At 44.9% G+C, this 10,408-nt stretch overlaps 3 protein-coding genes across 3 annotated transcripts; all 3 read left to right on the top strand.

Moving 5' to 3' along the window:
* Nucleotides 1–3,024: 3,024 nt before the first annotated feature.
* LOC104585097 lies at nucleotides 3,025–4,523 on the top strand. Its single transcript, XM_010241063.1, has 4 exons — nucleotides 3,025–3,585; nucleotides 3,672–3,812; nucleotides 3,914–4,033; nucleotides 4,125–4,523. The coding sequence occupies exons 1-4, from the start codon at nucleotides 3,361–3,363 to the stop codon at nucleotides 4,521–4,523; spliced, it is 885 nt and encodes a 294-aa protein (XP_010239365.1). The 5' UTR covers nucleotides 3,025–3,360.
* Nucleotides 4,524–4,614: 91 nt separating this feature from the next.
* Nucleotides 4,615–6,759, top strand: LOC104585096. The gene is made up of 7 exons (XM_010241062.1): nucleotides 4,615–4,690; nucleotides 4,769–4,907; nucleotides 4,987–5,079; nucleotides 5,167–5,417; nucleotides 5,520–5,588; nucleotides 5,681–5,752; nucleotides 6,745–6,759. The coding sequence occupies exons 1-7, from the start codon at nucleotides 4,640–4,642 to the stop codon at nucleotides 6,757–6,759; spliced, it is 690 nt and encodes a 229-aa protein (XP_010239364.1). The 5' UTR covers nucleotides 4,615–4,639.
* On the top strand, nucleotides 6,748–7,941 carry LOC104584675. Its single transcript, XM_010239852.3, has 5 exons — nucleotides 6,748–6,916; nucleotides 7,023–7,130; nucleotides 7,259–7,390; nucleotides 7,502–7,602; nucleotides 7,730–7,941. Exons 1-5 carry the CDS (start codon nucleotides 6,836–6,838, stop codon nucleotides 7,914–7,916), a joined length of 609 nt encoding a protein of 202 aa, XP_010238154.1. The 5' UTR covers nucleotides 6,748–6,835; the 3' UTR covers nucleotides 7,917–7,941.
* The last annotated feature ends 2,467 nt before the right edge of the window (nucleotides 7,942–10,408 follow it).

Genomic DNA, 10,408 nt, shown 5'->3' with positions numbered 1-10,408 from the left:
ACGTTTTTGCGGGAATGTTCCGTTAACGTGAGTGAAATTGATTAGCAAAGGAAGAGTATTTAAAATTAAAAAAATATAACGAAATTGTACGACATATTCTTTATAATTTCATATCGCAAATGATGTATAAAAAGAAAATTTATCCCAAAAAAATACGTGATTGAATTGATGAGGTGACATGGTTTGAATTGATTGATCAATGCAAAAATTAAAACGAATACATGTATGCCTTGAAAGAACATGCATGACTTGATGGGGAAAAACAACGCGCATGACTTGATGTGGCATGCATGACAAAATGATGTATGAAAAGAGAACTTTTCCAAAGGTACATGATTTATTTTTTGAGCCTTGGGCTTTGTTGAATGTGACCGTCAGCTAGCTCCAGAGAATGTGTGCATAGCCGCTGTGGAATCACCGATTTTCTTCCTCTCCAACCGTCATCTTGGCATCCCTTAGAAAAACGCCATCCTGGCATTGTGAGGTGGAGAGAATCTTAAGTCCTCTTAGACATGTATATGTGAATTGTCTGCGGTGAAGGCTGTCGCTTGAGTGTGTTTTAAGAGCCAATCTAACTAGTAGGACCAACAGGTCAAAGCTGCCAGGGCCGAGAGGCAATGCTAGAGCATGGATCTGGCCAGGAGCTGCCACACCGCCAAGATCGTTGATGCCATCTCTCGTCATCCTTCATTCACTAGAAGTTGGTCTCGAACGCGGCCGAACCCACACTACAACACAAATGTCTTGCAGAGACATTTTCATTGAGGCAATATACTCTTTGTCTCTACTTAGAGACAATTTTGAGACAGAGTTTCATGTAGAGGCAGTTTATGAGGCGCTATGGATAATGTCTTAAATATAGAGACACTAGTAGAGACATTATGATATCCCATTTGCTAATGCACAGGCGCCTGCTTTTTTTTGTAAAAGCGGGCGACCTGCTTGTCCGTCTGATCTCTGCTTCAAGATTAGTCCCGCGCGCTCTGTAATTTGGAATACATCTGTTTCGTTCGCGGGCCCGCCGATGTCTCTTTTTCAAAATTTGTGCCACCGCTGTCTGTCCATTCCTTGTCGTTGTTGGGGAGGGGGGTTGGGGAAGGGGGGAGGAAAGGCGACTGGGAGATTTCGCTGGCGGGGTCTCGTCAGCGTCTCTCTTCTCCGGCGATTTTTTGTGGTTGTGGCGCCTTTGTTTCTGTCTAGCGGGGCGATTGCTGAGGTAGGGTTCCTCCGCCCAATCCGCCATCAGCTTATTCTTCAGTTCGTCGCATGTGCTCGTCATTTTTTGGATTTGATTTCGATTTATCTGGGTGGCTCGGACTTCGTGGGTTCAAGGGATGAATAGATTGTTGGCGGAGACTGGCTTTGTTCTGATTGATCTAGCCATCCAGCTGTGCTCCAATGGCCGATTTTGCTTGGGGGATTGGTCGCTTCATGGATTTTTTGGTGGTGGTGGTGGGGGGGGAACGGAATCCTTTATGTTGTTGTTGCGTCGGCGATTATGTTGTCCATGCGGAAGAGGCTGCTGTGTTCTACATGGATGTACTATGATTCATTTACTATGGTTTGCTGTAACAATTTTAGATCTGTAAGCACGTGCAGCATGTGATTTTTTTTATTTGGATCATGTGATTTTCCACATGCTATTATGAACAATTCATAGGTTACAAATCCAATTTGAGGGTAGTTGCGTTGTGTATGTCCTGATGTGTAAGGGCAGTTCCTCCCTTCACAATACCACCCAATCACGTTTGTATGGCTGGACAGGTTGCTGTCATTTATGTGGTCTGCTTGTTAATTCCCTAATTCAGGGCCCTAAGCAGCTTGTGATTTGTTATGCTGTGTGGTTTTTTGTGCTGTGCTTTTTTAGATGGGAGGTGGTGAGGCCAGCTCTTCTGAGGATAGTTCATCTGAAGATTATGACACACATGATAGTGGGTCTCCAATGTGCAGGTCTATTAACAAACACTTCCGGAGCTGCATCATCGATGCTGGTTAGTTTTGTTACAATATCAGGCAGAATATAGTGGAATATGATATGCTAAATAGCACCCCCTGTGTTCTATATGTGTTGTTTTGCAGCAAGCTGATGTGTATTTTGTGTTCTTACTTAGAAGGGTGGCGGTAACAAGGATCCTGATGCGCCAAATTCCGTGTCTGATGTCACCCCTCCCGGCGCTGATGTCAATATCTTTGGCCATTCTATTTTGGGTCCCGGTGTGCTTGGTGTGGGTAATATGGTGAGCTTTCTTTTGCTTTTTTGTGTGATCTTCCATTCACTGCTAGGGGGGAGAATTAACTGGGTTGTCCATTTTATGACCATTATGTAGTGTGTGTCTTTAGTTGATTATTTTTTTATATGCTCACAAATTTTGATAGTGCGATGGGTTGGCTTTTGGATATGCTAAAAGGAGCTGCAGGGTGTATTCTAACTCTCCCATTGTTCAGATTGACATGTCTGATGGCTATGATGTAGGCAGCGCACGTGGTGCTGGCCCCTCTAACCTGGTCAGTTTTGTAATTTCAAAATTTCTCTAAGTAGTGTTGCTATTCAAATTATAGATGTTTAAAGGTCAGATCATTTTGTAATTTTTAGGATTGTTCATCTGGATCGTCTTCTGAGGAGTTTAATGACGCCGATCTTCTTATTGATAATATCACTGATATGGTTTGTTTTGATTTTGCTTTTTTTCCTCCTATTCATTTTTAATGCTTTTTCCTAATATACATGCCTTCTTAACCAATTTGTTTGCATTCTTTTTTAGTTGAAGACATCCTTTCGCAATAACATGAGGCGGAGGGCTGCTGGCCGCCCCCCTCATAAGGTTTACTCTTTTTATATCACTTTTTTGTTTGTTGCTTTCGTGGTTTTGCACCATTGTTTCTGAATCAATTTTTCTTTTTTCAATATAAATTTATTCAGAAGCGTAGGAAGGAGCGAGATTCTGTTTCTCCTGATTGTAAGAAGGGTGCAAGTAACGTGGTAATTTGGGGTGGTTATCTGAAATTATCAAGTAAATTCCAGAAGATAAGAAAATTGTCATTGGTGGTTATGGCTTTTCATGCTGCCTGGAGCTTGACTGTTCCGGTGTTCCCCGCGCTTTCTCTCAATGGATTGCTGATCATGTTCAGGTTAATAGCACAGATATAATTCTTGATGGGGGGTGTATTCATTTGAGTGTTCAGTCTTTCTCTCAAGTCACGGGCCTTGTTAATGGCGAGTTTCCTGTAAAGGGTCATTCTGAAGGGGCAAAAGAAGCTTTTGTTAGCTTTCTGGGCTTGTTTGAATTCCCCACAATTAAGACACTCGGCGGTTTACTCCTAGAAAATGTCCTTACTGATGAGCAGTACTTTGTTTGCTTCATGGCAGTTTATTTGGTCTCTTTTTTGTGCCCAAATTCTAATACATATCCTAGCACAAAATATCTGTCTTCACTACTGGTTCCTGCGGAAGTGAGAGATTACAACTGGGCCCTGTTTGGATTCAACTGGTACATCACAAGCGTGAAAAAATATTTGAAGGACCAGCCCAAATTGTTGTCTTCCAAGTCTAATCTTACGCTCGGTGGATGCGACTATTACCCAGCCGTATGTTTTTACTCAATCCTTATGAAGTTCGGTATGGTGTCTTATGTTTATTTGTTACTATAATATGTGTATGTTTATTGTTCCAGGTTGTGTACCTAGACTTTGTTGATTTTGGTGATCGTAGCCCACAAGGCTGTTTCCCACGAATTGCAGTGTGGAAAAATGATATGATAAAGGAGTTCTCCCGCAATGATTTGAAACATGGCCATGAGTATGGCCTTTGCAATGTAAGTTGATTTTTAGTAATACAATTTTTTCATCTGGTATGATGTGTTTTGGCCTTCATGACATGTTTCTAACTTTTTTGATTGCCTTGTTTTCTTCTTAGCTTACAAGTTTGTCCAACACTTGCTATGGGATATGCATTAGTGATGGAGCTTCAACTTCTCGATCATCCTCTTTTCCAGATTCTTTAGAATCATCTTTCAAGGATTGCCTCCCTGGTCATGTGAGGCTTATTCTTGTTTGACATTTTATCATTATGCAGGTTATCTTTTTGTTAGTTGACTTTTGAAAGTAATTAAATTTTTTATTTACAGGTTTTGAAGGATATCTGCAATTTGTATCAAATTTTCTGTTGCACTACCGACCAGGTGGTTGCATCAAGAACTGGCGATCTTGTATTAGATGTTTTGAAATGTGTCAGAGCTGCAAGTGATAATATGGATGCCTCTCAATTTGCCGATTCCAGCGGCTACCTTTACGCCGATGCTTGTGATACCAGGGATGTAGACAATGCTTTTCGTCATACCCCATTAGTTTCCGAAGGAGGGGTAGGGACTGTTAATCATGCTGCTGTTGGGACCGCAATCCCTTTGAATTCTGATAGTACATTAAAAATCGACGACCCTAACGCCATCCCCGACCTCAATGATGCTGCAATGTCTAACTGCCCACAGTCGTTGTCAATTCTGGTGTCTCTGAATCTGATGCGTTAGGTAGTGCGTTTACTTTTGCTGTTATTTTTTTCTGTCCTTGCATATCCATTTTCGGGTTTTTTTTTACATTGCTTTGTTACAGTTCCTTTTTGGCTCTCTAGGTTGCGCTGGGGTGAATGCGGCAACCAACAGTGAAGATTTACACGGAAGCAATGCTTCTATATATGGTAGTTAGAATCAATATTTTAATTTTCATTTCTCTTTCATCTGGGCATCTAATCTGTGTTTCATGTTTCTTTATGTAGGGCCCTCACACTAACGAATATGAATGTAAATCAGCGAACATGGTTAACGGACAGATGCTCATTGATCAAGCCAACCAGATCGATAAATCTGAGTTAGACATCAAAGCCGCAAAAATTGATGTTGAACACCAAGGCGAGGGTACCGTGTTCTCTCCATGCGGGGCGTGGTGTAAAATTTCTATGTTTGATTGACTGAACTTATTTGGCTTTTCTTTTAGGGGCCATTCATGTCAACGACACCGTCATCCCAGGGTGTGATTCTAAGGAGCCTGATCTTGCTGACATTGCAGTTCTGAAAATGGGTGTAATAGATAACGTGTTCTAGCGCAACCCGTGTGTATTTGATTTTGTTCTTTGTTTTTCATCATGGAATTTTTTTGAATTTGTTTCTTTTGCAGATCGTCCCAGACAGACAATGACCAAGTTTGAGAGGATGAAACTTGATAGAAAATTACGACTCCCCGACAGGCTGAAAGGTAACCTTGGTATTAACCACGCCGGCTATGAGTGCACTTTTGGCCCGGGGGTAGATGAGTTTGGGGATTGTATGGAAGGCCCCGACAAAGCGGTCGTTGTGAATGTTAATTCAGACCTCTGCAAGAGCCACCACCTTGAGGCCCCTTGCATTGACAAGGATGGAGCTAGAACTGTGCGTGCCCTTGAATTTTGATTTATTAATGTTTTTTAATCAGCATTGCACCGTTATTTTTTTGTTTTTGGGTGTTGTTTCTGATCTGACTTATTTCTTCAGGACCATCAAAGCACTCAGGTGCATAACACACGCCATGTTTCTGATTTGTATAACAAGGAAAATATCAATGTATGTGTGTGAAAGATTCACTAATTCTTTTTGTAACTTGTTCCTGTATACTGTTTATAACTTATCCTTTAATAAACCGTTTATATGTACAGCCAAACAAGTTTATTGGTGAATTAAACATTGTTCGTAATAACCAGGATAGAGGTCGTTCGGAATCTTATAAGGTAATCTATTCTTGTTATATGTGTTTTACTTTCTTGGTTGCAACTCAATTTACAATGGCTGTCAAGAAATGGAGCCAGTCCCCTGTGTCCCTTATGCACTTGATTATTCCTTGTTTTATCAATACCCCACATCTGCAGTTTATATAGCTTTCTGTCCTGATTTTTTTGCTTTCTTCAAGAGTATCCAATCACTCAGTTGCATAATACAAATTTTATGTCTAATATGAGGAAGGAAAATTGCAACGTATGTGTGTTCGTGGATCTGCATTTCTTTGTCACTTTTCATTATTGGAAGCTTATCCTTTTATAACTTTGTGTACCCCCCACCCCCCGGCCTAACTTTGTTGTGTGCTGGCATGATGATGTTATCATTAACCTCTCTGCTCCCCAATTAGCAATGAATGCTGGCATTTCCCATGATCAGAACGGACCTCAAAATCACTGTCAAACTGTTTCAAAAAAAGCCTCAATGACCCACTGCGACCATGTTGATCTGGTTGGTTTGTTCTTCCTATATGCTATTTGTTTGTTTTATTTCTGTTATTTTACTTGCTCTAAAATTCCCCTTTTTTCAGACATCTCCTTGCACGCCTAATGTCGAAATTACCGGTGAAAGATTTTTTTGCTAAAGAATGCAACTTCTTGAGTAACCAAGCAGACATTATTTACAACAAATGCCTCAAACCTACCTCTGCTTTTGTTGAATCTGCTAGTTCATCTGGGCATAATAAAAAATTCTTCGCGCCTAGGAGGCATGTTGCTCCTAGCCATTTCCGCTTATCACCTTACGAAGATAATCGTTTAAAATCCAAGGTCATGTCTCATGCTGTCAGTTATCACGCGACAATTGTCAAACTGTCACAAGACGATGATATTAAATAGTAAGATTCCTATTTGTGTTTTTATGGCCATCTTACTGATTTTGTATTTTTATATGCGTGTGGCTCATGGTTGGTGTTCTGATGGTTATGCTTCATTGTTTTCTGTGACAGCAATACAACAATTGACCTCAACAGAGTAAGACTCACCCTCTTCTCTTTCGGTGAATCATTTAAATTCAGAGGGAGAGTCGACATCTGGACTATGAATGGCTTTTGTCGGCTGCTTGGGCTTCAAGCACCTCCAAGTAAATCTAGGAAAAAATATTTTTTCAGCACACTCGGGGTTAGTTTTGCATTTATGAACAATGTCTTATCATATTCTGTTTGTATGTTTTTACTAGGGATTCTATGATCTTTGGACTCTTGATCAGCATTTTTCCGTTGTGCAGGACCTTATCTTGCAAAATTGGGATTGTGATCAGAAATTGAAGGATATATTGAAATCAGTGGATAAGTCTTTTGATTATTTTCATAAATACATCAGCAAATGCGATTTGGTGCGTGGAATCTTATGAATATGTGTAACTTTCTGTATTCTTTTGTTACTTCTTTTTTGAATACGGTTCCGTTTGATTTTTACAACAAGTTATCTGCTGTTACACACCCATATATATTCTCTATTCAGGTTTTTATACCATGCCTGTACCGGGTGCATTGGTTTGTTTTTGTGGTCGACTTCCCAGCGGAGTGCTTCACTATTTTAGATTCATATTTCAAAGAAGGCAGCGAGTACCACAAGCACACGAGGAATCTCCTTGTATGATATAAGTTTTAAAACTTATTTTTACTTTCTCTTAGTTTATCTTTTTTGCTTTATTCAATGTGTTATCTAATCAATTCATCCGTGTTTTTTTTTCTGACACGGCAGATCCCAAATTTCAGTCAAGTCTGGGCAAAATACATTCATATGAATATTGACTTCACAAAGTTCAGATTTGAACACCCCATTGTGCCAATGCAGAATAATATGTAATGTTTTTTACTCCTCTAGGCTATCATATTATTTGTGCCCTTCCATTTTGTCCTTTTGCTTTGATATTACCTCTGCTTCTCATCTTCGTCGTATTCAAATCATTTGTCTTTGATATTTTAACAGGGATGATTGCGGTATTTTTTGCATGAAATTTTTGCAACTGTTCAGCCCCTGGTCGCACTTGAAAGACAAGTATTCATTCCGTGACATCAACAATTTCCGCGTGCAAATATCAAATGGCATGCTTTTCAGCCAGCACAACACGTCTTTTAGAGTGAGGAACATGGTAACTGATCAATCCGAGGAGTAAGGAGATTTTTGTGATCTGTTCTTCAATCCAATTAGGTGCAAATCTGCCTTTTTATTTCTCCTTATGATCCTTTATCATACCTGCTAGTCGCGTATTTTTCTTAGCACTGTGTTTCCACTGACAAGCACTGTTTTCTTTTTGATAGGTTTGGACTGGTTTCAACGCGCAGAAGTTGACCGGTGGACTGAATCTACTATTTTGTGTTTCCTATTCTTTAGTTTCATGTTCATAGTATTGCTTGGGCTTGTGGAGACCTTTTTTTTAGAAAATTTTCCGCGTGTACTTGCAGCGCCACAAGGAATACATTTCTGCCCATCCACGCTGGATGCCATGCAGCGTCCGGTGCACTGTACACGGTAGAAAAAATGGTTCTCAGGGTAGCCACTCTAGCCTTGCTAAGCAACACTAGACCTACTGATAAGACTCCTGTCGGTGCATTAAATGCATTGCGCCTGCCGTCCTGTCCTGACTTCACTGTTCTACGGGTCCCGCCTGCATGCCCGAGCGCGGGTTGCTGGGGTGCACCTTCCCGGCTAGCGCACCGGCTAGTTGCCGCGAGGCTTTCCTTCGGCTTCCCAGGACCGGGGTTCCCGGGAGCATCTTGTACTCGGCCCTTAGCTTTAGCTTCACTAGTGGTCGTCTCCTCAAGACAGGCTTCTTGGACTCGTCGCTTCCCAGGAGTCCTTCCTTATGGGGCTTCGTCACTGCCGACCCACGCGTCCCGTAGCAGTGGGACCACGTCGGCCACTGGTAGGGCAGTAGCCCCCAGGCGTGGGCGGCAGCCTTGAAGCTTCCAGCAAGTGCTATCCTCGGTCGGTTGCCGGGCTACGCCCTATCCGACGCGTGGGTCCCAAGGGGGAAACCCCCTGGCACCCAGCCTCGTGGGCCGCATTTATAGTTCCATTTCTCTGAGCGAAACGGTCGGGCGCACGATTTCGTGCCTTATCCCCCTTAATCACCAGAGAGTTAAGGCCACGTCGCGCACCCCCCTCTTAATCTCCGATTCTTTAGGCCTCTTTATTGCCGATCGTGGGGGTGTCCGTTGCAGTCCGCCAGCCCCGATAAATACTCAAGGCTGGCGGCGGGTATTCCCCATTGTGTCTCGCTCTTGCCATTGCCTCCTCCAAAGCTCCCCGCGCCCCAACTCCGACCAAATCTCCTCTCTACCTCCGTCGATGTCTTCCAAGGGCCAGAACCGTCCCGAGGGGAGCACCAGCAAAGGGGAAAAGCGCGAAAAGGCCGGCAAGAAGGAGCTGTCGGACAGAGCCTGGTAGGATGACGAAATGCGAGCCAAGTTCGCTTTCTTCTCCCCCGGGTACAACGGCGAGGGAGTCGACAAGCTGGTCCTGGCGCTGGCCACCAAGCACAACGAGCATGGGCCAACGCGGGTCCTCCCTGTCGGCGCGGAGCGCGACGGGCACTACTTCCGGATCTTCGGGAGGTTCATCCTTGCCGGGTTCGTGCCGCCGCACTCCTACTTCCTCTCAACCATCATGGAGACCTACGGGCTCATCATGGCGCAGCTTCACCCCACGTCGTTCTTCACATTGGTTGTTTTCCAACACCTCTGTGAAGCGTTCGTGTGGGTGATGCCGTCGGTCGCGCTATTCCGACACTACTACTACCCAATGGTGGAGAAGAAGGCTCCCCTGTCCTCGGGGGTAGGGTTCCATTTCCACGACAGGATCAAATCGGAATTCATCGAGCTGGGGAAGAAGAAGGTCGAGCACGAGTGGCGCCGTGACTGGTGCTGGGTGCGCACCAACGAGCTCCAAGAGTGCCCCTCGGGCCTCCGAAGGGCTCTGACGACTGGACGCTCCGCGACCAGAAGGACGAGGAGCTGGCCCCAATCTGTGCGAAGATCAAGGCACTCCATGAGGCCGGGCTCACGGACACGGATGTGGCGCGCCACTTCATTGGGAGGCGTGTGGCCCCCCTCCAGCGGTGCTCGCATCCGGCGTGGATGTACAACGGGGCCGGCGACCGGACCCGGCTGCAGCGCACGAACCTCCTGCCGGAGGAAGTGCAGTGTTGGGTGAAGGGTATCACCGGCGAGGACGAACCTTACAGGCTGCTCCCGCCTAGAGCGTACTCGCTCCACGCCGGGATCCCGAACTCGGGAGCCCGGGATCTCCCACTCTGCGATGAGTGGGGGATCGTGGAGGACCCCTCGGCACAACCCTCACCCCCGCAGCCCAGGTCCCGGATGGGCAAGGAGCCGGCTGCCGACTCGGGGAAAGGGGGCGAAGGCCAGGCCTCCACCAAGGCAGAGGGCTCGGACTCCGACGACTCCTCGCTGGGCGTCGGAGGAGACCTCAGCGACAACGACGACGACGTTTCCCCGGCAGCCGTCGAAGTCGTGCCAGAGGAGGACGACGAGGAAGATGACGTCCCCCTGGTGAGGCGGTCTGCGGCGGAGCGGGCGGGCAGGCGTCCGCTTGCCCGCAGCTCCAGGAGCCTCACGGCGAGACGGGGGCTAGGGCTTCCGGCGG

Source organism: Brachypodium distachyon, chromosome 4 (assembly GCF_000005505.3).
Source record: "Brachypodium distachyon strain Bd21 chromosome 4, Brachypodium_distachyon_v3.0, whole genome shotgun sequence".
Taxonomy (NCBI): Eukaryota; Viridiplantae; Streptophyta; class Magnoliopsida; order Poales; family Poaceae; genus Brachypodium; species Brachypodium distachyon.
The sequence above is the reverse complement of the archived record's forward strand: the minus strand, read 5'-3'. Positions and strand labels throughout refer to the sequence as shown.